This window comes from Paralichthys olivaceus, chromosome 23, assembly GCF_024713975.1.
Source record: "Paralichthys olivaceus isolate ysfri-2021 chromosome 23, ASM2471397v2, whole genome shotgun sequence".
In the NCBI taxonomy this organism is placed as follows: domain Eukaryota; kingdom Metazoa; phylum Chordata; class Actinopteri; order Pleuronectiformes; family Paralichthyidae; genus Paralichthys; species Paralichthys olivaceus.
Genome location: NC_091115.1, coordinates 9,461,004 through 9,485,305, shown reverse-complemented (window position 1 = coordinate 9,485,305; position 24,302 = coordinate 9,461,004). Strand labels below are relative to the sequence as shown.

The window sequence follows — 24,302 nt, the reverse complement described above, 5'->3', positions numbered from 1 at the left end:
GTTTAGATTTGTTTTTAAATGTTAAGAACAAATAAGCTTTAGCCTTGAAATACAGTCTGTTGTATATAATTTTTGAATTTTTTTCCTGGACATCCTCAAGAAAAATCCAGACACTTATCTGATAAATTACAAGACACTTCAGCTGATAACTGAGGATTCACACTTTCATGTTGTTGTCAAGGTCGAAACTAAAAATAAAGGCTTGACTTCAAGTGTGGACTGAATGCTGCTAATTTCATATTCTTGAGACAGTTTGTCCGCACCTGATCAGTGCTGCTCAAAATTGCAAGAACAAAATACACACACTCACAAGTGTTTTTGGTCAGCTTTATGGAACGGTGACATTTTTTGTTGCAGAGGGAAAAGGGGCTCTGGGGCTGCATCCACGGTCACGCCGCAATCTGCATAATGACAATGATGAACAAGCCTCCGAATTCCCCTTCACACGCGCGTTGATTGTGTTTATTCGCGGCAGTTAGGTTGATGAGGGAGCAATATGGAGGAGGCTGGATGGACACTCGCCGCGCGTTACCGTTAAAATAGCAGACATCTCTCGACAGTGAACAAACAGCGAAAGCCGGACGAAATCAAGGCGTCTGCGAAGGCTCTCAGGAATGCAAATTCAAAAGCACTTCATTACTTTCTCTTTCCCTGCAATCTCGTGTCTGAGAGACTGAACTAAGTGGTTAATCAAGCCAAAAAAAAAAAAACGTGTCTGAGGGGCCAGAGAGGAGACACCTCTACAAGGCCAAGAGTGTGTGTGTGTAAGGGTGTGTGGCATGGGCACATTGTGTGATTTCTGAAATCTTTATTTTTCATGTTTACAGGAAATATGTTTGATTTGTGAGTTCATGAGAAACTATTTGTTTACATTTATATATTCACAGCTAACTGAGAAATCCCCTCTCATTGTTCATCATTCCTACCACCAACAGAAATGGTAAACTCTATCGACCCCTCGAGGAAAAGGCATTCCTGTACAAAACCCATCAGTAGAAAAAAACCTAAAGATATTTAAAGGTTCAGTGTGTAAGATTTAGGAGAAAAGAATCTATTGGCACAAATTGAAAAATAACTCTGGTGATGATTTCACTAGTGAGGTGGGTGAGGTGGGTGAGGTGGGTGAGGTGAGGGGTATTCAGCTGCAACATGCAACTTCACTACTAGATGTCACTAAGTTCTACACACTGAAGCTTTAAAGGTAACACCGTCACCAAGACAGAATAAACACTTCTGGGATTGGAATGGGAACGTTAGGAAGGCTATAGGGTTAAGGTAGCACAGAGGCCCTTTCACAAATACACTACATTCCCTGACATTAACTTAATAAATTGTCTGAACTATTCTGGTCGAGGCAGCAGCAGCTTCTCTTGGCTTCTCTTGTTCGCACAAGCAAAGTCCTAAACACAATTTCTCACTCTATGAGGCCATTGACGCACCAACACCCAAGCCACTGTCCTCTGTTGCACTAAATTAGATGGGTTTTCCATCAGTGTTGGCTGCTGTTGGGTATGTAGTGATGCTTCTCTTGAAATAAGATAAGATGAAGAGCGCATAACTCCGCCAAGGACCAACAGTCTCTTTAAATTGAATCAATTGCACCAAATTTCACACACTCATAGATATTAGTTCCTTAAATGTGCTGGATTTTTGTCATTGAGATCCATGTATGATTTCCTGGGAAATCAGGATTATCTAATCCTTCTAAATAACAAAGAGAGATGAACGGCAATGAAAACATCACCTCTTTGGCAGAGGTAAAGATTCGCAGCATGTCCTCTTGGAATCAAAGGAGAAATTTCAGTCTAAATACCGCAAATATTAAATGTATCATCACGAAACTTTCAAATATTAGCATTTTCGAGTCTAGATCAAGTGAAAGTTGCTGCAGATAACTGTTGCCAATAGACTAATGAATAAACATCTTAATTTAGCTTTAAATCAATTTAGACTGTCTACCTAATCCAGATGTTGGTGGGATTATGGTAGGTTTTTAAAAAATAGTTTTTCCTCGATATCTCCTGGGCTCAAATCAGCCGAGCGTTCCTTCCCTCCCTTTCTGCACTTGACGAACATCCACGCTTTATACTCATGACGTAGGGATTTCTCTCCCTGATCTTCTTATTGTTCAGCAGACGGAATGTGCAGAATGCGGAGTGTGTGAGTGAACTCTGCGGGAGCTGACACTCGACATTAGATTTATGGGTGGAGATTGTGACCCGGGGCGCTCTGGCGAGAAAGGGAGAAGAAGAAGGCGTAGGAGAGGTGGAGGGAGAGAAATGGGGAGAACAGAGCGGAGGCCGTGAAATGAAATGAGGTGTTTGATCTCGGCGGGACAGGTCAGGGCTCTGGTCTGATGTGCGGCCTGTGAATGGATGGAGTGTTCATTATAATAGGAAGAGGAGACAGCAGCTCATTGTGATCTATGTATTTATTTGTCACACCATCATCCTCTCTGTATGTCGCATGTTTCCACCTTTTTATTCTCCAGTTCTTTGAGAAAAACTGGAAGAACACTCAGCTAGACTGTCACTTTTTGTCCAGAAGTTTCCTTGAGTGCCACATGGTTTTTCTCTGGGCCTCTGTTGTATCTTCAAATGGTCGTCTCTCTCTCTCTCTCCCTTGTTCTCGTCGATGCTCGCCGCTCAGTGAAACCTCGTAACTACACCAGCAGTCACGAAATAAGATCCTCTGGAATGCCCTCACCCCCATTTCTTGTCTTTTTCAAGATGCCGATTGTGTGTCGCTGTGTCTTGCGTCTGGTTTACCTGCGGGCCTTTGATCATGACAGCCTGCAACAGCATTTGATTCCTGGGATACTTTGACAGTTTGCGGGCAAAAAAAAAAAAGGGTCTTCAGTGTCTGAAGTTAGATCAGAGCGAGACGGGGCCCTGAAAAGCAGACGTCCAGCTGGGAGAAGATCAGAAGAGACACAAACTTTAGCAGGAGCCATTGTGAGGTACACACAGTGGCTGCTGGCTCCAGTTACTTTTCTCCTTTTGTGTGTTTTCTATTTTTTCCCATCGCTTTCCCCTCCCTCTCTTAACTGAGTGTTGAACGGCTCAGTTAAAGGTCTGTGAGGTTTTATCTGATTTGACAAAATTGAGAAAACCTTGTCTCTTGGGGTTTAAGGTTACCTTTATAATTATTAGTTATGAGGGAAAGTAGCAATTACTAATTAAATAAAGGAATTTAATCCCCTACATTTCACACCAAATGCTGGACAATGACTTGGTGTTTGTTCAAAAAGCATTTTTTTTCCCACTATGAATAACGGAAAGGAAAATATTGAATGTGGATTTTAGGAGGCTCAAGTGAAATAATTCATTCATCTTTTATTGAAGTCACTGTAAATACTGGTCAAATAGATCATGTATGTGATTATGTTTCTTCTCAGAGTCTCATTTCTGAGATTTGAAGAGGCTGGAAAGTGTGGTAATGGTGCCCTCTTGTGGTTCATTGGCAGAACTAACAAAATGTTTTCGGCTGCTGAAGTTCAGTTGTTCAAACAAGTGGGAACCAAGTTTTTGGCTTTAATCATTTTGATAACTGCATTTCTACTATTAATGTGTTTTCTCATTTATTCGTTATAGATTTTAAACATCACCCAGCCTTAAACCAGCCATACTATTAACATTTTCTTTGCCAGGGACATACAAATGTCTTTTCAACTTTTTACTGTCTTGGCCAAATGATTGGATCCATAGCAACTATCATAGTGAAGTTTTTATGCGAAACATATGGTAAACAATATATTGGATTGATTGATTCCCAAACCCTTAATACAACATTTAAGACAATATTAACAATTGGTCCATATGTGTAACATCACATTACATCCACATAAGACAGTTAATAGGTCCCTCCATGTACTGTGTTGTGGGATCAAGCTCCATATTTGTTTTTAGGATTTACTGGTGTTTCAGTCTGACTCCATTAAACCTTAAAATCCAGTTTCTTTGGTTTAATTGTGAAAATACACATTTACAGTTCAAAACATGGTTGTATCATAGACTATAATACGTCACGGTGGTTGTCTGAGTCAGTTTCTTAAGGGATTGACCGATCTACATTCTTTAAGCAGATTTTCAAGATGCATCATTACTTTTTAAACCAGATAATTACAATAATTACAATGTGACATGAAAAGTCGCCGCTGTTTCCGCTGAAGGATTTTTAAAATAATATTTAATAAGAGCAAGATATGAATGTCATATTCAAAAAGTAGCTGACTTTCCCTCTATTTTATCACGATTGCTTCAGTATAAGTACCTGCAACTTGAAGTACTGAAGGTGGGGGTGAGGTGTCACCTCTCAAGAAGTAATATTTAATATGAAGAAGTAATGAACGCCATAATTAAGCTGAATTTACCTTTAATTTCGCTTCACCTACTTTATCACTCGTCCATAATAAGTGACATTAAACGTCCATCGTTTGTTTTAAACATTATTGTCCTCTCCAAGCTCCTGTACCGTAACACCAGCTGTAGACGCGCATCAAGCTTCAAGATGCTGTTACATGGGCTGTCCTGAGCGCTAGACCGCGGGTTCCCAGTCTCTGCTCGTCCTCTGGAGAAATGGCCGAGACAGTGACCCTCAGCACCGGTGCACGAATGCCCACAGTCGGGCTCGGAACATGGAAGGTGCGTATTAATGTTTTAATTGAACGCTCGAACTGGTTTCAATGAGTTAATCTCGTTCGCTGGTTAGCTTGTAAGCTAGTTAGCTGGACGCGCAGCAGAAACAATGCGAATGAGTCGTCAATTTGACACGTAACGAGTGGTGGAGCTTTAACTTAAGAGTGATTAACAATGACTGGAACTTAATGTGTTTTTGCAACATGACTAAAGTTTCTTGAAATATCACGAGTCTTTTTCCTGCTTTACAATAGATAAGCGATTAGTTTATATATATATATATATATATATATATATATATATATATATATATACACATATACACACACATACATACATACACACGTATATATACATACACACGTGCTTGTTACATTTTGAAGCTTGATGCGCGTCTACAGCTGGTGTTACGGTACAGGAGCTTGGAGCGGACAAAAATGTTTAAAACAAACGATGGAAGTTTGTATGTAATGTTATAGATGGTAAAGTGTACCATGCAGGCATGCTACAGTGGGAATTTATAGTGTATATCTGCCCTGAAACACAATATGAAGTGGAGCTAATCCTGGTGCTGCATCTGTCATTCGCTGTTTGGTAATGAAACTGTGTCTAGTGCAGAGGACACATCAGCCCGGGGACAAGAATCAAGTCTAAACTAAACATGTCCTCCTTCAATTAAATTAGCCCCGGTTCTGAGCTGAGAAACAAAATCACAGAGTCCCTTTCCAATCTCAAGCATGTCACCATCTGTATGTGCAGCACAATCATGCAAAATATCTTTTCAACTTTTCATTGTCTCGGCCAAATTATTGTATCCAAAGCAACCATCAGTAATAGTTTATACCTTAATCTTAATACCAGTGATTAAACGTAACTGAAGTGCATTCACCCTTGTGTTGCATTAAAGTCCCCTGTGTATGATGTCTACTTTTGCACGAAACAGTGTTTGAGTCTTTGGTTTAATTGTAAAAATACACATTTACAGTTCCAAACATGATTATATTATAGACTATTAAAACATCACTGTGGTAGGTTGTGGTTCCTTAAGGGAGTTACATGTGTTGCACAATCATGCAAACCATGTAACCAGCCTGTAAAGTTGCATACATGTTTACTTTGAACTCACCAGTCCTGTTGTTTCAGTCTGCCCCTGGTCAGGTGACAGAAGCAGTGAAAGCTGCCATCAAAGCAGGATACAGGCACATCGATGCAGCGTTCGTCTACCACAACGAGGCAGAGGTGGGAGAGGGTGTTCAGGCCATGATCAAGGATGGCGTAGTGAAGAGAGAGGATCTTTTCATCGTTAGCAAAGTGAGTTGTTGATGCATAAAACACATTCAAATAATCCATTTATATGTCGGGGTTTTGAAACTGCATCCCTGACCATGCATGCTCCGGCCTTTCACATCACAGCTGTGGTGCACTTTCCATGAGAAGTCCGTGGTGAGGCAGGCTTGTGAGAAAACCCTCAGTGATCTTAAACTGGAGTACGTCGACCTCTACCTTGTGCACTGGCCCATGGGTTTCAAGGTAGTTTAATGTCCTTTTTGAAGTATGAAGGTCACTGTCACATCTAAGGGTGTAAACCTCCTGCTCATTTTCTGATGAAATCCTCGGTGTTTTTATTCTTTTGTCACGCTACAGCCCGGCAATGACGATCTTCCTCTGGACAGCTCAGGACAAGTGATCAGTGACAACACAGACTTCCTGGAGACTTGGGAGGTGAGAGTTAATCAGAAACACACACTCAATCAGATAAAAACCTGATTGGCACTCCTTACAGCCGTTATTCTTCTTGATCGGCAAAAGAAAAGAAAAACATCTTTAATCTCATCTTTAACTTTTATATTTTAGTTTCAAAACTGAACAAATCTTTTTACCCTGTGAAAGTAATGAGGATATACAACTAAGTACACAAGCACACATTTGCAGCCTGAAATTGTGCATGAAAAGTTTTGTCTGTACCATGTAAAGATTAATAATATAGATTTCATTCTCTAAAGATCTCATCTCCTGATGTAATCTAAACTTGTGAGATGCGTCATCCATCTTTATACACAGTTTATTTATATATATGTCTGACACCAGTGAGATGTTCACCATAGCATCAGAGTCAAAGTGAATTATAGCTATGACATTTTTAAGAAGTTTGGATGACATCTACAGAGCTGATATTGTTTTTCGTAGACCACAGTTGCAAAATGTTAAGTTTGGGTAAACATAACTTCTTTATGGTTGTTTGTCTCAGGGGATGGAGGAGCTGGTTGACGCTGGTTTGGTCAAAGCCATCGGTGTCTCCAACTTCAACAAGCAGCAGATTGAAGCCATTCTCAACAAGCCCGGCCTCAAATACAAGCCTGCCAACAACCAGGTACACGAAAGGACCTCACAGTGACATCAGTGCTAGATAACACCATTTGTTCTGGTAACTATAGAAACAGCCGACATACGCAGCCTCTTTTAGAACTGACATGTTTGAGTCCTGGCTACTGACAAGCAAGAAAACAGATGCCTTTCAAGATCGCTGTTCGTAAAGGGCAAGAGGCCATAATGGCATTATCCGTCCCCTGACGTCAGGTCAGAGAAACAAATGTCTTGTTAGTTCTTAAAAGGCCACAGCAGAGTTGCCTCAGGCCAGACCAATTAGCTGATGTGACCTTACCTTCCTTGCTGTTTCTCAAACCCTTTGTTCAACATAAATCTCCTGTTTTGTCTAGTTGTGTTGTTTATTAGGTTACAGCAGCATTATCCTCCTTGTCACGGTACAAACCAAATATTCATTCAGAAAGATACTGCACTGCAGCAGAGATTTTCCTGTTTTTGTGAACACTTCTGACTTGGACAGTCTCCTGCTGCGTTCTATGTATATGAAAGTCAAACTCAGAGAAAAATTTCCTTACATTTTTTTCATGACTGACACGGCATTCAAATGTATTGACGAGTAGCAGGGGATTATAATCAACTCGGTGTAACAGTATATAACTTGGTTGATAGTAAATACTATTCATTAAATACTGTCCATACTCAAAGTTATGTGAGTGGGAAATCCATTTTAAGGGGTTTTGAAGCTCATCTAGTTTTTAATTTTGTTATGTTTTTATACTTTCCCAGTCCCTGCTGCCTTCAGGAATACAATATAATGCAATAAAGTATATGAAGTGGATATTGTTGTTATTCTTATTCTGACTGTGGATTAGGCATCACTTCCTTGTTTCTGTACTGCTTCTTAAGAGCTGTGTGTGTTTGATCCACTAGGTGGAGTGCCACCCATACCTGACCCAGGAGAAGCTGATCAGCTACTGCCACTCTCAGGGCATCTCAGTGACAGCGTACAGTCCGCTGGGCTCCCCTGACAGATCCTGGTCAGTTAATGTTTAAGTGTAAAAGTAATTTTTTACATCATGACACTTCCCTATTTTATTTATATTCATTTGTTTTTATTTGCCACCTTCTGCCAATATAAAAACCTATTGTAACATTTTTAGACCAGTTTGACAACAGTTTAGCTTTGAATAAAATTGATATCTTCATTTGTCAAATTACAGGGCTTCAGCAGATGACCCACCACTTCTGGAGAACCCCGTCCTGAAGGCCATTGCAGAAAAGTACAAGAAGAGCACAGCTCAGGTACAAATCATGAGTAGACTTAAAAAACCCAAACCAGTTCCATTTGTTGTGAAGTAGGATTCTCATCAATAATCTGACTTTTATTCTCAGTGTCCATAGTAAGCATTAACAAGGATGCAAGAAGAAGTGTTGTTGATTTAAATACCATGAAGGACTGTTATGACACTCACAGACCTATGATCACATTCACGTGTTCATACCCTCTCTCCTTCCCCCCGATCAGGTCCTGATCCGCTTTCACGTCCAGAGGAACGTGATCGCGATCCCCAAGTCTGTCACGCCTCAGCGCATTCAGGAGAATTTCCAAGTAATTAGCAGAGAGATTGTTGAAATATTTTCTGGGATTAGCTGAGCTTCACTACCTGCTGACTGTTGGCCCGTGCATGAAAACCTTGGTTTAAATCGTTTCAGGTTTTCGACTTTGAACTGAGCGAGGAGGAAATGAAAACTATATCGGGCTTCAACAGGAACTGGAGGGCTTGTCCCATGCAGTGGTGAGATTGTCTGGACATTCTGTGTATTCTGACCAGAAAGATAATAAACATCAAAATGTTGTCATTTTCTGGATAATTTATTTCCCTCTTTTTTTCCACAGGGGCACCAACCACAAGGACTTTCCCTTCAATGCTGAATTCTGAAAAGAAACATGCTGGTTTGTTAGAAATGCAGGTTTGCAGTGAAAAGCTGGGATTTGGTTCTTGTCACTTCGGCCTTGACAGACTAGATTTTTATTTTCATGTCACATGTTTCAAGAAACAAAAACTTTATTTGATCATTGGTCTTGTCTCCATTCTCCAAAAACAAATTTATCCTCAAGATGTTTGCACTCCTACAATGTGAGTTAACCGTTTATTTTTTCTGTTGTTTTTTGTAGAGCCAGAGTTAGCGGTACAGCTAATCTGCATTTTTCTTTAAAACTCTAGTTTGTCTTCTGTAAATAGGAAGTTACAGTGTTTTGTCTAAGTTTATCATCAGTTCAACTGTTTTTCGTTTGTCATCAGTGAAGCATTTTAACTTCTTACTAAAGAACGAATATATGGGTGCGTAGACAGTACATGTTATATTCTTAAAGTGATAAAAGAGTAAGTGATTTCCCGAAACGTGGATAACAAAAGTACTTCCCCCTGTTGTCCGAGTCATGTGTGGCACTTTGTTACCATGTGTATTGACCCTGTTTTGAAATAACCACTCTCACTTCCCCTGTCAGCTGTTTTATTTTTTCAAATAAAGTCCTGCAGCAGAAATATAAAACAAGTTGGTGAAAGTTTTCTTTCAGATTCAGCCAGCAGATGCATCAATGAGCTGCTGGAACCTGCAGTGGTGTGATCAACATACAAACAGGTATAAACACACACATATATAGCCAACATACATGTAGTGTGATGGGAAATGCTTAACGTTTTAGGGACATTAAAAGTAGTTTTGATCATTTTGCTGGTTAATACATAATGAATACAGTCCAGTGTGTTTTCAGACTATCTGATCCTGTGAGCCTTACTGTACATATCAGCCATTTAGATGGAGCTAGTTTTTACAGAGCACAAAGTACGTATTTATCATTGTACTGTAAAGCAGGAAATAACTTTTGTCTGGAGGGCTCTATGAGAGTTTCTCCTGGCAGCCCGAGGTAAAAACTCTGGAGAACGTCCCAGTGAAATTCACAGTGAGCGAGTGGGCGTGCTGATGATGCACTAACAAGTGAGGAATGATGAAGAAGCCCACCAATGTAAATATTTCGAGATGAAAAAAAGGTGCCATGCATGTAAATGTCAGCATGGAAGCACGAGATTCGAGGGCTTTTGACAAAAAGTACCGATGCTGTTGTAGATGTGTAGATATGCAAATGTCCTGCCTCCTGCACGCTCCACCCAGACGTCACCCCTCACCTTAACATGCTGGAGATTATGCTGTTGTACACATTTCTGACCAGGACAATCTCCTGCTGCCTTCTTCATATCTTTGGATTTCACGTCTGAAAAGGTTTATCAGCAGAATGATTTTGAGACCCAAGTTCATGAGGAGCTCAGACAGTTTGTACTTCATGTGTATTGTTGTAGTGGTATTGTCCCATTCATAGTTTATTATATTGCAAAATGCGTACAGAAAGTCATTGTTTTACACAGGAACTAAGTACAGGGGTCTGACAAGAATGCATGTGATCACAAAGGATGAGCAACTATTACAAGTGTAAATTTGGACTAAAATTGAGTTGAATACTAGTAATTGTTGATTAACCACAGCTGTCATGTCATAATCAATTTCAAACACTGATCGATTTTCATAACCAAGTTTAAGTTCACAGAAACAAATCTTATCTTCTAAACCCAATCTGTCAGGCTTTTATCATCAGGAAGTAGCTTACATAAACGGTCCTAATTTGTGCAAACTGCTCGTGTTTGTGTAATTAAACTCACAAAAAGTTTAAATTGTGAAAGAGTCATTAAAATTGTGTTTCACTTTTGTAGCTCCGGATGTAACATTTTGTAGCGACAACTTCCATTCCCCATTTGTCCCATGTAAACATAACCTACAGCCATTTGAATGTTAAATAAGAGAGATCATAGATACACAGTTCAAGTCCAGAAAAAGCTCAGTATATAGACATCATTCTTCAGTCTCTGTCTTTCTAAACATGTAAGTTTGATAATGCAACATGTAAAATCTGATATATAAGAACAGATGAACAGCAGAAGTTCCATTGTATTGTATGTTAGTATTCTGTATTCAGGGGGAAGTCTTTGTGTTTGGAGGCCCTGTAGGAAAAAGAAAAAGGTTAATATGGTTTGACTGATAAGGAAAATTGAATCTGTCTTTCGTCTTCCCGTTTACTTACCATTGCATCGGGAATCCTCTCCAATTCTTGTCCAAGCTCAGCATGGTCTTCATGTCTTCTTCGCTCAACTCAAAGTCAAATAACTGAAAAGAGAAAGCGCATCTGAGCAACTCAGGCAAAACAAAGAGTTGCCTTTTTTGTGTTCTGCATAAAATGAACCAGCCAAAAAAAGGAGCTAAAAGTTGAGAAAGCACATAAAAGCTTAGATGAGTACAATTTCACGGACAATATACCTGGAAATTTTCGTGGACTCGATGGGGCTTTACTGACTTTGCAATAACAATCACATTCCTCTGGGTGTGGAACCTCATGAGGACCTGGTTTGGAAAACGGTGCACAAACATTGCATGTATTATTAGGTCATATCCTTGAACTTTTTTGTGTGACCAAATTTTTGTTGAATCACCAAATACAAGCACAATGCCGTACTGTTAAAGTCCCCATGGTCTGTTTTGTAACACTTGTTCATCCACCATGTGACAGCAGTGGCTTTCTCTTTGTGGATTCCTGTTATTTAACTTTTTAAATGAAGCATTGCTAAGTCTTAGACAGAGCCATTTGGCTCTTTTCCCTGTAGACCATAATACAATATCTGTTTGTTCACTTACTCATGCTGTACACTTGTGCTGCTGCTATCTGGTATGTGATCTATGAATATCTAATATAAAGCGCCTTTTATAAACGCTTCAAATGGCAGATGGCATTTGCTCATTTTACACAGGCTTCCTCAGTTTTGAGAAGTTTAACGAAATTGAAAATGTTTTAAGGTCTTATATTTCCAGGACAAAAGAAAAGTAGTGAGACATCACAAAAATGTTTCTTTCTTTCCTACCTGTGCTGGAGTCTTGTTGTACTTCTCAGCGATGGCCTTGATCTTCGGGTCCTCCAGCAGAGAGGGTTCGTCAGATGAAGCCCTTTTGTAAATAAGAGCCACAAATGATAGATACCAGTTATTATTGTTGACATGTGAATATCATGCATGGTGTATGATATGTCATATTTCCTCTCACCAGGGTCTGCCAGGGGAACCCAGGGGGCTGTAGGCCGTCACTGAGATTCCCTTGGAGTGGCAGTAGTTGATCAACTTCCCTTGGGTCAGGTACGGGTGACACTCAATCTGGGGAAACACTCAAAGGCTTTATCATGTATTTGTTCTTTCCTGTATTATTTTTCTTATATTGGGAATATTGTTTCTCACCTGGTTGTTGACGGGCTTGTGCTTGAGACCTGGTTTGTTGAGTAAGGCTTCAATCTGGTCTTTGTTAAAGTTGGAGATGCCGATTGCTTTGACCAGCCCAGCATCCACCAGCTCTTCCATCACCTTATTGACACATTGCACATTGGTATTAGTGATGTATCTTCCATCACATAAATTATCCATTTGAAATGTTTTAATATATCAATTGCAATTACCTCCCATGTGTCTAAGAAGTTGCTTCCATCAGAAATGACCTGGTCGTGTTCATCTAAAGGAAAGAGGTCATCACCTGGCTGTAATTTAAGAAAAACAAACAATTAGAGTTGGATGGAAATGTCTACATTTTTTCTAGTGATCACAAAGACAATACAGTAATTTCTTAACCACAAAGCATGGATCAAGGGTGAAGGCCCTATCCTAAAAAACTGCTTTTTGGTCTGGAGGCAAGGAAGCATTCGACAACACCAACACAACTGAAAACTGGCATCAACGAAAAAGGGATTTAACAGCAGAGACTGGAGCTCTCAACACAGATGCTTAAAAAGCATGAGAACCTCCAGGGTGTGTGAGACCACAGAAGAGCACGCTATGCTCAACAAAGGTTTATGGGAGGAAAAAAATACCACTGTCGTACTTGTATTATTTCGCTGGACTAGCAAATAAAACCTCACCCATCTGCCTTATGTGCATGGCAGATTTAATGTATGGTTGATTTCCCCTGGTGGGCAGATCGTTACTGAAATGTCTTTACTTCTGATCCCAAACATTTCTCTTCTAGGAATGATTCTCTCAATAGTTCAAGAGTAGTCCTGTTTATTAACCTCCCCTTGACCTCCTCTCTTGCTCTGCAACTGCAACACTACCACTTTATCTCTATCACTTACTCACGCTGCAACATCTGGGCTAACTTTTTACAAATTTGGCAACTACGCAAGCCAATCAAAAACATTGGTTGATGATCCAAATTGTCTGGTTCTGCTTCCGTTGCTCTTTGCTTGTTTGCATTGGCTTCACTTTTGGAGAGCCATAATGTTGTCCATCTTATATTCAGTCTATGGTCACGGGCATCACACATCTCAGCCCAGTTGAAGAGGGGCTCAGAAACATCTGCACTTCTTAAGGCTACTTAAAAAGTCTAAATTCCCACGGCCAGTTCTTATTAACCTGACTAGAAACATCACAAACTGGAAAAGTGTCATTCAAAATTCCAAATGTCTGCGATGTGAAACATTGGCTGAAGGTGAGTTGGTTTACTCTCTTTTTATAGACATGAAAGGACAGTGGTATCCAAACCTTGGTTCCCATAGGGAAGTGCATGAGATAGAGGTCCAGGTAGTCCAGTTTCAGGTCTCTTAGAGTCTTCTCACACCCTGTCTTCACAAGAGATGGAAGGTGGAAGGTGCACCACAGCTGTGAACAACAAACGGATAACTGATGTGGGTGTGATGGTGGTGATAGTCGTACATTTTTACACAATGGAGCAGGGGGAACAAAACTTGAGAACCTCGACTATAAGCATTCACGTGTAATGCGTTCCCACATGTGGAGTTGTACAACTCGTGAGCCAAGGAGGTTAAAAAGTGAAATTGTAACAAGAATGAACAGATGACTCAGCAGTTTCTGCCCTGACACACATGTTTGTGGTTATTGAAAAGCCTCTGTGTGTCTATTCGACTTCAGTTTGTACGGCACTTCCCTGGTGTGATTGCTGCTCAATGCACTTTACGATGTATGTCTCATTCACCCATAGTCTTATTAGTGCAGGATCGGGGGCAGTTAGGTGTCTGGTATCTCGCTCACAGACTCTCCAACACTTTCTGGAGGAGCCTGTGGTGGAGACAACCGCGTAATGATTACCAGGCATGCACCATACCTTACTGACAATGAATAGCTCTTCCCTCTTGACCACTCCTTGATCAATCATTGCTCGGATCCCAGCGCCTACTTCTTCTTCATTCTCGTACACCAGAGCGCCGTCAATGTGCCTGTAACCTGTCCTTATGGCCACTTTTACAGCCTCTCCCACCTCTCCTTGTTCTGCCTGCAAGGATACACGAAATTGCACAAGTATAAACAGATGTCCCAGGGGATGGGCTGCTCTGGTGTTACAATAATATTCATCCAGCATTTAATATTAGGAAATGCTCAAACAGGGCACGTTGTTGTAAAGCCACTACCACTCTAATCCTATCAGGCTGAGGTCATTGGACAGTACCATGTTAATAATTACCCTCAGGGAAAACGTAATGTTTTCAAATGCCAATAAAGTACGTCATTGCCCCACTTACATACACAATCCTCAGTAAGTCTAAACCCTACACTGCAGGAACAGTGGATTCAGGCAGCGGGACTGTTAATTCATTACATGAAGAACACAATACAGTTGATACAGATCAGTGGAGCTTTAAAAGCCCATGAGAGGAGGAAAACCTCACACTCAGCTGTATTCTCACATTCATAACACTGCTGAGCCTCCTTACCCTCCATGTTCCCAGACCCACAATAGGCATTTCTGCTCCAGTATTGAGCATCACCGCGGGTATCATGTCGACAACGTAGTCTTGCAGCCCCTCAGTCCTTCGTGCAAGCAGACTCCTTTTACTACACAAGGAAAGGGGGCAGCCTCTCCTTTAAATACAACTGAGAGAGGAGGGGTTAGCGGGCAGGAGAGAGGGCCTCCAAGGGGTTGGATTAGTCATGTCTTGCCTTAAAAGGCAGACAGTATCCATGGAAATATTCTGAAGGCAGATTCACGACAGTAGGGAGCTGGATCAGCACGAATGTTGTGATTGCAACGTATGGTGTGGTGTATGAGTATACAGAGGGAAACTAAGGGATTATGTGACATTGGTAAATAACTGTGTTTGAGCAGATTCCTAAAGATTGTTTGACAGAGAAAGAGTTAATGAGGCCTTCCTTTGCAAACTAGGAAGTTGCATTTTTGTCATGTGAATTATATAAAAAATCAATAGATTACAAACATTAAAGCAAGTCTAACTTTAATATAACACACTCTTCCCCCAGAAAATTAATTTATTTTAAATGCAACCTTTGTGAAGTGCAATGCATTCAGGTGTCAGAAAATGTAAAGTTATGATATGTATTGTAATTTAAAACTCACTAGCACTTACATTAGCAATTGGGACATGTTAGTTAGAAAAAGCAATGACTATTATTAGTCTAGCTTTGATAAGATAAAACTTTATTAATCCTGAAGGCAATTCTTATGGGCTAAGATTCCGTAACACGGATTATTACATCCCCAAAAAAAACAAGTGAAAGGGAAAAATCAGATGCACAAAATATACATATATATATAGTGTATTATAAGTGAAAACTAAAATATAAGATAATACAAGTTTATACAGAGTATTAAAAGTGAAAATAAAAACAGGAAGGGTGCATGGAGTAAATGCTGAACCAGAGCCAAATAGACAATAGAATAATTTATTTACGTGAGACAGTAAACTAAAACTAAAGTGTCAGTTAGCGTTAATGATAACAGGAGTTAGTCATGTGGAGTATTGCACAGGATATCGATGTGTCTCCTGGCTGATATTTGGCGAGAGGGGGAGATACACCCTGGACATGTCATGAGTCTTTAATTAACTTAGGTTTGCATGTCTTTGCACTGTGGGAGGAAGTCAGAGTCTGCGTGAATATCTTTTAATTAAAAGTGCACCTATAGACAAGAGAAACACAATTGTAATATATTGCTGCATCACAATGATTCTCATTGAATCAGTATGTTGAAATCACACTCATGCTGTCACAAAGAAGAACATTACGCAGAGTCATAAAGGATTCTGAATATTCTAAAACCAGGGGAACATTCTCCCATTAACTGGATATGTTGTCCTCATGTGAGGTGCATCATGAGCCGCCTCGCTCACACCTTCACTATGTCTAAAAAATTCAGTCAAAACTGGAGAGGATCGATTATTGAGGTTTTACTATGTCAGACTAAAGTATGTTTTGATATACTGTGCGTGCTTCTGCTGTGTATGTTTCACTTAGTGTCTGACTATGCAGTACAGTGTTGTCTTTAGTCCATATTTCTATTAACATCAATACATTATGATTGTGTGTCTGGTATTTTGTGTTACATGTCTCCACTTTCCTCCCAAAATCTAGAAATGAAGCAGAAACGTCCCAGGTATGGACGCCGCCATCTGGCGCATTTGGAGCCAGAGTCTGCGCAGAAGCGATCGAGGGATGGAGCCACAAGGTCGACCAATCGTGAGTCAGTCTCAATTATGACATTTCACGGAAAAATTAACACTTGAACAAACATCAGTGTGATAAGAACTTCCTGAAATGTCCGAAACCATCTTCTGGGAAAATTTACAACGTTTTAATTATAATGTTATACTTATATATATAGGATGACTTCGTAATATCTGTCCAGGAACTCCAGATAAAAACAGTAGCCTATTGGCTTAATGTCCCTGATAATTCATCAATAAGTAGATAAACCTATAATTGATGCAGGTGTAATGGTGTTGATAGTATCAGTGGATTCAATAATGCATTGTATCCTGTATAAACCAAACCAAACTACATGTGGTCATTATTCATAGAGAACCACTTAATTAAATGTTCACGTCTTTCCACAAAATTCAATTTGATACAGTATTTCCACATATGCAGCTGCACAACTCGTGAAGCAGCACACAACTCAGAGGGTAACTTTGAGTTCCAGTAAAAAGGAAATTAATTATCCACATTTTCTGGCAATTTCTGCTCTAACAGACACATTTGTTGTGTTTAAAATAAAATAAAAAGTCCCTTTGTTTCCATCCGACTGCATTTTGTGCAGAGATTTTCTAGTTGGATTCATATTACAAACAATTAACAATGTTCGTACACATTTAAATACGGACAATGCAACATCAATGCAAAAAGCTCATTGTATATAAACTTCATTGACAGTCGATGGAGTAAGACACAAGGTCAACCCACGTCTTTGTGTGATGTAACACATCACATACATGAGATTCAAAAATCAGAAAAGTAAAGACAGAACCTTTAACCAAGCCGTCTTCCTATATTGTGAAAGTACGCCTTCTACTGGTTTTTAATGTGAACAACAGCCTCCTGTTAAAAGTTCCACGCTATCATGAACTGTATATATACACTGTATTTCACATTGTCATATAATATGTAATATTATAGCCCAATTGTTTTCTGAGAAGCTTAAAAAACCACGAGACCTATGTCACTAAAACCTACCTGTTTAATGCTAAATATATTTAGATTATGGCCTGGAGGCAAATTTGCATTTCATACTCTCATTTTCTCTTGACAATATTTGTCACCTGAAATAATTATTCATATTTTTGAGAATAAATAATAAAAAATAAACAATCCAACTACTTTTCCTCTTGTAACTCTTTTTAATCATTCTCCAAACATTATGCAACAAATCAACATTCAGGGTCTCATAGCACGCACACACGCGCGCACACACACACACACACACACACACACACACACACACACACACACACACACACACACACACACACACACACACACACACACACACACAAAGTGCGGACATCAGACAATGACATTAACATAGCACTGTCTATGAAAGATAGGCATCATGAAGAGCAAAAGGTTACTAAATATTGCACATTATTATTTTCAGTTCAGGAAACTTTTCATACTGAGAGATGACGCCTGGATTTTGTGACGATCAAAACAACTGGTTGAACAGCTGAGTGGCTGAGTGAACCAGTGTTTGCAGTGGGACTGACCTGACTGAAGAAGACGGTAGACAGCTTTGTAGAAAGAAACTAAAAAACGAGGTAACGGTTGATTACGGCCAACCCGTGCACATCTCGGGATGTGAAGGTTAATTTTCACAGCAGAAGTGCTATAAATCCAAATGTGTGTACTTGAATCATTAAGCTCAGGATCAAAAACCAAGAAAAATTGATTAGAACACGATGCTAAATTCAGCATCGCCTGGTCTTATATCAGCAAAAATGTTGTGTACAGTATGGCCTAATAAGTTGCAGAATGAATGTTGTACAGGGTTATTACTGATGTTTGATCAATCTTGTTGCCTCTCTGCTCACAAAAGAAAAAATAATTTTTTGACTTTAGGCCATACCTGAGTCTAGTCAATCATAAAACAAATGAATAAGTACACAAAATGAACCTGAAAAGCTAAATAATGGGGAGGTATCTGAGTGAAACCAAAACATATGCTACGAGCAGTAATGTGAGTAAGTTATTGCTTGGAAGCAGCCGCTCACTAGGCTGGCTTGGATATTTGTTCCTTACACACAGGAAATTACACAAAAAAAGCCACACAAAACCATTCTCTATTCCACCGAGTGATAAATTAGCAATCAATTCGAAAATTCACAAGTAAAAGCCCAGCAGTGTCCTAAACAGCTGCCCTCTGTGAGCACGCCGTTTTCTGCTCGCCTCAGGAGCAGTCAGTGTAGGTGGTCACCATGTTCCCCCTCCGCTGCGTAACTGTCCTGCATTGCTGCTTTCCCTGGCTCTGGAATCCGCCGTCAGTCCTGGCGCTGTGCGTGTGGAAGGAGAACATCTTCTCCAAGTCCTCAAACACGTCATCGAAGAGTCCTTCACCGAAGGCCCTCTGCTGCTGGAACTGTCTGTTGTGCCTGTTCATGGCCTCGCGGTGGGCCTGGAAGTGGCTGTCGAAGTGTCTCTTCTGGTGTTCTTGGCTCTGAGTGAAGGAGTGCGAGTGGAAGTGGTGCTGGTGGTGCTGGTGTTGCTGCTGCTGACCAAAAGGGTTGTGATGGTCTTTGAAAATGTCGTCAAAGTTGAAGGACTGGTAGTGCTGTTTGAAGTTGTAGGCGCTTCCTCCTCCTCCTCCTCCATGGCCCTCCCCTGGTGATGGGCCATGGCCAAACTGGTCATACTCTCGCCGCCTCTTATTGTCAGATAATGTCTCATATGCTGGAGGGAATAAAGACACATAAGTCACTTAAGTTGGTTGCTATGACACTGGCTTTGTTCAAACGTGCCAGTTAAGTAGAACAGTGTTGCTGACATGTGTTCACACCTGGCATTTAAATGTCCTTGTGTTTCTTGTGACCACTTGCTATCGAATCTGTATTCCTGATCTCTATACAAATAATCATGACTGACATTTGTGTTTAAAGAGACCAAATTATGTTTTTACCCAGTTTGAATTTACAGATGTGTCAGGAGGGAGCGAAAGAGAGCGAGCAGTGTCGAGGGGGACTAACTGAATGAATGTGTGCAACTAAGAAGAAAGATTTGACTATTTAACAGACATGTCAATCATTATGGGGTGATCAGTGTTGATATTGTGGCGATGGCCACGACACTGAGAAGCATTATAATATGTTTACACTGTAGCATGTCTGAGTCATGGCCGTCATTCCTATGTGGCCTTGAACAGATTTGCATTCACACAGTGAAAAGAATGTGGCAAGTATCATTTGTGCGATTGGATCTCAGGACACAATTATGACGCATTCGGGTGTGTTCAGACCTGTATTTGAAGCTGACCACTTGTAAATGGATCACTCAGGATGGATGCTAATACCAAGTTTGAATGGGGGTCACTGACGCTTTGTGCACATTTCTAGTTCAACTTTAAAAAATTAAGCAATGTTTATCATCTACTCACTGTCAACAAAAGCTGAAAACCATCATTGTTTTCATTTTCCATGTAAAATCTTTCCCAGTGCGGCCTCGATATGTCAAGGAGTCTATAAATAGGTTCTTAAACTTGTTCACTCAGTTTAACACAACATATGTCACCTGACAAAACGAACAGGTTATGACAGGTATGACTGTGAAGAGCGTCTTTCAGAGAATAACTGAGACGCTCCTCTTGAAGATTGTATCCTCAAACACTGGCCACTGGGTTTACTTTAGTTCTTTAATTCTTATTCCTAAAATATGTTCAAAAATCTTATGTCACAGGAGAGATCTGGTATTAAATATCTAACAGAGTGTACCCAGTCATTAAAAAGAATATCTGCCCCACTTTGTATAGAAATGACTGACATACCCTCTGCTATGTCTCTGAACTTGTTCTCTGCGTCCTGGCCCTTGTTGCGGTCCGGGTGGTACTTGAGGGCCAGCTTGTGGAAGGCCTTCTTGATCTGGCGCTCGGTGGCGTCTCTGGGAACCCCCAGAATGTCGTAATAGTCCCTCTTGGCCAGGATGAACTCTGAGATCAGGAGGACATGCACCGCTAGCAGCAACACCGACTGAGCTGTGGCCATACTGCTGATTTCTTTACTTTCTTTTGGCACCTCAGCAACTGTGAAGAAAGCAGTTTGACACCTCAGTTAGGGACCGTTCACACACCTCTGACACAAAGAAAGATGCTGTTATAACAGTTATAACAGTTATAAAGCATGATAGTGGGTTCAAAAACAGACAGAATATATGATATAGAGTTTTACTTGTTAGCATTACTTTGCTTGCAAATGAAGCTGTATAATTGGTTTAATAAAAGCCAGGATATATCATTTACAGCTTTATTTGTTGGCAAATACAGCCAGATAATGGGTCCAATGACAGTAACAATATAGGATACATAGCTTTGTTTATTAGCATTACTTTACCAGTAAACACAACGAGATAATCGGTCCAATGACAGCAGTGATGTGATTATAGAGCTTTATTTGATAGAGTTACTTTGCTAGCAAATGAAGCTGTATTCTAGGTTTAATAACAGGATGTGCACTGTGTAATATACATCTTCCTTTTTTTCTACAATGGCTTCAATGACAGACAGAATATGATTCACAGCTTTTACTTGTTAGCATTACTTCACCAGCCAGTCTGAAAAAAACAAACACAACAAAGACGTCAGCTCAAGAAACAGACAACTCACAGTTCGGATGCAGCTCGACTCAGCTCTGCCTCGTCAACGGCACTTCAGTTGTCAGACGTCGGCTCGACGACATGAACGTGGCCCGTCCAGTAACCGCGAGCTCACCTGGAGAGGAGCTGAACTTCTCTGCGGCTCCAGCTGATCCGAGGCTGACGCTTGTTGACGAGTCGCATTCCTCAGCCCGAACACCACGACTCGCAACCCGATTGGTCCGTTCGCGGACGACGGTGACGCGCGACGCGCTGATTGGCCGAGCCCGGCCGCGCACGTCGAGGGCGGTGAGGTGGGCGCGGTGCCACACGAGCGAGATGACGAGCGGCTTTTTACTTCCGCCTTCGCTTTTCGTTTGAGGCGCGGCGCTTGAACATCGTTTTCACTGTCATCCCGCTAACTTGGGTTATATTCCCTAACACCTTTAGCATAAAAATTATTGTCAGTGATTAAAAGAAGATGCGTAACTAATGTTATTATACGGAATCGCTCAGACTTCTGTAGCCGTGCATCATTTTAAGAGTCGCGGAAGGTACATCAACGCTCTTGATATTAATCATTTCCGCTAGGAGAGCTACAAACCGGAAGTGAAAGTGTTTTGAGGTGTTGTGTTGTGAACGCATTTCTCAGATCAAACGTGTGTGAATAACGTTTTCATGTGGTTCGGCTGCAGACATGCCGCGGTACTGCGCTGTGAAGGCTTGCAGAAACCGCGGGGGCAGCTCATCCAGACAAGACAACAAGAGAATTAGCTTCTACCCGTATGTTCTCTGTTTTGGTTTCTCTTTGAGGTGACATGATTTGTCTGCATGCACTTCAGTGTTTGCCCGTCAAGATGATATTAACCATCGAGCCAGTTAATGCGATGTTAGTGGAATGAAACATCTTAGCTACAATCGGATGGTATCCCCCTGATGCGTGCCAAACTATTTCTCTCTATTATTATTATGACTGTATTGTTTCTGTATTGTAATCATTAGTTTTTGTGTTGTGTAGCAGGCGGTTCTTTGTGTTATTTTGTACTGTATGTCATGTTTACCTAATTGTAATTATACATGGATAAACTGTTGGAATAAATGTAAATGGATGGATGGACTTTATAGGTCATAAACTTGAAAATCCCTGTGTTGCAGCAGCAAGGTGTCAGGCACATATCAAACTAAACAAATTATAAGATCATATCCCATTAAAAGCTTACAAAATATTAGGAATATATGAAATATCAGAATGTGCTTAATACAGTCCAAATCATGCCACATGGAAAATCTTTTTTGTAGATTTAATTTAACAGCTCTTAACTTAACACCTCTCTTTCTTCAACCCCCTTAAGATTTCCCTTACAAGATAAGCCCAGGCTTCAGAGATGGGTGGATAACATGAGGCGGGAGGAGTGGACCCCAAGTCGCCACCAGTGCCTGTGCAGCGAGCACTTCACAGAGGACTGCTTTGATATTCGATGGGGCATCCGCTACCTGAAGAACACGGCAGTACCGACTGTTTTTCCTTCCACTGAAGAGGTGTGTATCTGCTGTCTTTTTTTCCCAGGACTTGCTGCAAATTTAGTCCCTGTCCAACTCTTCTGCAAGAGGAAGAACACCAGTAGAATGGAAGCAACTTTCTCTTGCAGGGTTAAGCAACAAATCTGTCCTAGATTTTTCATTCTCTTGCATTGTGATTTTGTGGCGTTCGTCAGTTATTCAACTCTGCAGGGGAATTCTGTTTTCTAGATCATGTTGCTTGTTACAGTGTTTTCGTCTATGCTTGCACTTTGCTGTTTTTTGCATTGTCTCATTTAATAAACTCTCCCTTTCATTTTTGCTCTCAGGATGGTGAGAAAAGAGTGCGGAGCCCCAAGACCAGACCCAGGACTTTAGATGCTGACATTGAGCCCACAGGGTTTGACTCCGCTCTCAGTGGGAGGCCGATAATTTTGAGGAGAATGTGCAAAAAGTTCCAGTCAAAACCAACAAACAACAGTGTTGCAGAACACACACAGATGATATTTGATCTGCCACAGGTGTCAGACACACAGACAGCTGCTTGTGAGGTACTAGGAGAAGGTGAAATGCCAACAGCGTCTTGCCTCGCTGTGTCTCGGTGTGACGAGACCCACGCTGAAGAGCCTGCTGATGCTGCTGTGACTGTGTTGTGCTGTGAGTCGCTGAGCTCTTTCTCAGATGGAGAGGCAAACGTGGACGCAGCGGCCCTCCAAGCAGCTCTGGGCCAGGTTTTCAGCTTCGCTACAGTGGAAATGGTTAAGGACAAACCACAGAGCTGTTCATTGGAGGAAAGGGGACCTGGTGAGGGAGAGCACGTTTCTGTTGACGAGCACTCATACTGCAGACTGGACACGGACGAAGATCAGCTCTGGAGCAAGATCCTGAGTTTGCATGCAAAGATCTTGGAACTGGATCACAGGGAGGAGAGCACCATGGCTAAGATCCACGCTCTCGAGACTGAGGTAGCGCTCCTGAAGAGAGACGGGGCTGTTTTCAAGGAGAAGCAGAAAGTTTTAGAAGATTATATTTCATCCATGTTGCTCTGATTTTGGACATATATTCTGGATGTGTATGTATTTACATTGTTACTATTGAGTCATTTTTGCAGACATTTTGCACATGCTTTTATAGATACCATTCATAAAACACAGAGATACTGATTGTGCCTGATTTTACACAACTTTATTGATACTTGTTAGTCTGTGACATTTTCCTGATTATCTTTTTATTTCCTTTATTGTTTCAAATCTTATTTTCAGTGGCTTGTCGGTATGAATTCCTGACTCTCTGGACTTTGGTGTGATCACCACCGTGTCCTTCCTTGTCAATGTCTCTTTTGCTGGTTTTCTTTAGTATTTGCAGCTGTTGTATTTCATCATGTTTGATTGATTTTCAATGATCTGTTTCAATGTGTTGCTGAAACCTATCCTGATCTTCTGTTCTATGACGTGATCAACACCACATTTTATCTACATAATGGCTCTTTTGCTGGTTTTCTTATGCATTGTCTTCCATCCTTGTATTTCATCGTCTGGTCTGGTGTTTTATAGACTTCACCTTTGTTACCCAGTCGATAATAGTATGTCATGTTTGTGGGATGTATTATAAATGTCAATATTCATGATTCTATTCATTCTTAGATTCTGTTTATTTC

The 24,302-nt window shown here is 40.7% G+C and overlaps 4 protein-coding genes across 8 annotated transcripts in view; 2 read left to right on the top strand and 2 right to left on the bottom strand.

Annotated features, from left to right (window-relative positions):
* Nucleotides 1–9,515, top strand: part of LOC109632879 (aldo-keto reductase family 1 member B1-like) — a 110,296-nt gene extending 100,781 nt beyond the window's left edge. For both annotated transcript variants that reach the window (XM_069520256.1, XM_069520257.1), the window contains 10 exons: nucleotides 4,465–4,643; nucleotides 5,781–5,948; nucleotides 6,051–6,167; nucleotides 6,282–6,359; nucleotides 6,886–7,008; nucleotides 7,893–7,999; nucleotides 8,183–8,264; nucleotides 8,488–8,571; nucleotides 8,676–8,758; nucleotides 8,860–9,515. In XM_069520256.1, coding sequence (XP_069376357.1) covers nucleotides 4,578–4,643; nucleotides 5,781–5,948; nucleotides 6,051–6,167; nucleotides 6,282–6,359; nucleotides 6,886–7,008; nucleotides 7,893–7,999; nucleotides 8,183–8,264; nucleotides 8,488–8,571; nucleotides 8,676–8,758; nucleotides 8,860–8,902 — 951 coding nt within the window. In that variant the 5' untranslated portion in view covers nucleotides 4,465–4,577 and the 3' untranslated portion in view covers nucleotides 8,903–9,515. The remainder of the gene's footprint in view (nucleotides 1–4,464; nucleotides 4,644–5,780; nucleotides 5,949–6,050; nucleotides 6,168–6,281; nucleotides 6,360–6,885; nucleotides 7,009–7,892; nucleotides 8,000–8,182; nucleotides 8,265–8,487; nucleotides 8,572–8,675; nucleotides 8,759–8,859) is intronic.
* A 36-nt stretch (nucleotides 9,516–9,551) lies between these two features.
* LOC109632824 (THAP domain-containing protein 5) lies at nucleotides 9,552–24,277 on the top strand. 3 transcript variants are annotated; one of them, XM_069520255.1, is made up of 5 exons: nucleotides 9,552–9,605; nucleotides 12,111–12,196; nucleotides 16,430–16,534; nucleotides 22,480–22,666; nucleotides 22,975–24,277. In XM_069520255.1, exons 4-5 carry the CDS (start codon nucleotides 22,526–22,528, stop codon nucleotides 23,692–23,694), a joined length of 861 nt encoding a protein of 286 aa, XP_069376356.1. In that variant the 5' UTR covers nucleotides 9,552–9,605; nucleotides 12,111–12,196; nucleotides 16,430–16,534; nucleotides 22,480–22,525; the 3' UTR covers nucleotides 23,695–24,277. The 3 variants fall into 3 exon arrangements, with proteins under 3 accessions (XP_069376356.1, XP_019947863.1, XP_019947864.1); XM_020092304.2 differs by lacking the exons at nucleotides 9,552–9,605; nucleotides 12,111–12,196; nucleotides 16,430–16,534 and adding an exon at nucleotides 21,480–21,910; XM_020092305.2 differs by lacking the exons at nucleotides 9,552–9,605; nucleotides 12,111–12,196; nucleotides 16,430–16,534 and adding an exon at nucleotides 21,489–21,681.
* Nucleotides 10,311–14,933, bottom strand: LOC109632651 (aldo-keto reductase family 1 member B1-like). 2 transcript variants are annotated; one of them, XM_020092050.2, is made up of 10 exons: nucleotides 14,776–14,933; nucleotides 14,169–14,336; nucleotides 13,589–13,705; nucleotides 12,511–12,588; nucleotides 12,296–12,418; nucleotides 12,108–12,214; nucleotides 11,930–12,011; nucleotides 11,331–11,414; nucleotides 11,098–11,180; nucleotides 10,311–11,017 (listed from the first exon to the last, which is right to left on the bottom strand). In XM_020092050.2, exons 1-10 carry the CDS (start codon nucleotides 14,839–14,841, stop codon nucleotides 10,975–10,977), a joined length of 951 nt encoding a protein of 316 aa, XP_019947609.1. In that variant the 5' UTR covers nucleotides 14,842–14,933; the 3' UTR covers nucleotides 10,311–10,974. The 2 variants fall into 2 exon arrangements, with proteins under 2 accessions (XP_019947609.1, XP_069376360.1); XM_069520259.1 differs by lacking the exon at nucleotides 14,169–14,336 and having other exon boundaries at nucleotides 14,776–14,919.
* Nucleotides 17,672–21,385, bottom strand: LOC109632826 (dnaJ homolog subfamily B member 9-like). Its single transcript, XM_020092306.2, has 3 exons — nucleotides 21,159–21,385; nucleotides 20,325–20,579; nucleotides 17,672–19,237 (listed from the first exon to the last, which is right to left on the bottom strand). Exons 2-3 carry the CDS (start codon nucleotides 20,539–20,541, stop codon nucleotides 18,738–18,740), a joined length of 717 nt encoding a protein of 238 aa, XP_019947865.2. The 5' UTR covers nucleotides 20,542–20,579; nucleotides 21,159–21,385; the 3' UTR covers nucleotides 17,672–18,737.
* Nucleotides 24,278–24,302: the final 25 nt, after the last annotated feature.

Excerpts from the sequence above, each read along its gene's own strand:
- LOC109632651 (XM_020092050.2), bottom strand. The coding sequence starts at position 14,841 with ATGATACCCGCGGTGATGCTCAATACTGGAGCAGAAATGCCTATTGTG. Across the intron at positions 12,215-12,295 it reads ACAAGCCCGTCAACAACCAG|ATTGAGTGTCACCCGTACCT; the intron begins GTGAGAAACAAT and ends GTGTTTCCCCAG. Across the intron at positions 11,018-11,097 it reads AGAGGATTCCCGATGCAATG|GGCCTCCAAACACAAAGACT; the intron begins GTAAGTAAACGG and ends TTTTTCCTACAG.
- LOC109632824 (XM_020092304.2), top strand. The coding sequence starts at position 21,825 with ATGCCGCGGTACTGCGCTGTGAAGGCTTGCAGAAACCGCGGGGGCAGC. Across the intron at positions 21,911-22,479 it reads AAGAGAATTAGCTTCTACCC|ATTTCCCTTACAAGATAAGC; the intron begins GTATGTTCTCTG and ends AACCCCCTTAAG. Across the intron at positions 22,667-22,974 it reads TTTTTCCTTCCACTGAAGAG|GATGGTGAGAAAAGAGTGCG; the intron begins GTGTGTATCTGC and ends TTTTGCTCTCAG.
- LOC109632826 (XM_020092306.2), bottom strand. The coding sequence starts at position 20,541 with ATGGCCACAGCTCAGTCGGTGTTGCTGCTAGCGGTGCATGTCCTCCTG. Across the intron at positions 19,238-20,324 it reads GTTCAGAGACATAGCAGAGG|CATATGAGACATTATCTGAC; the intron begins GTATGTCAGTCA and ends TATTCCCTCCAG.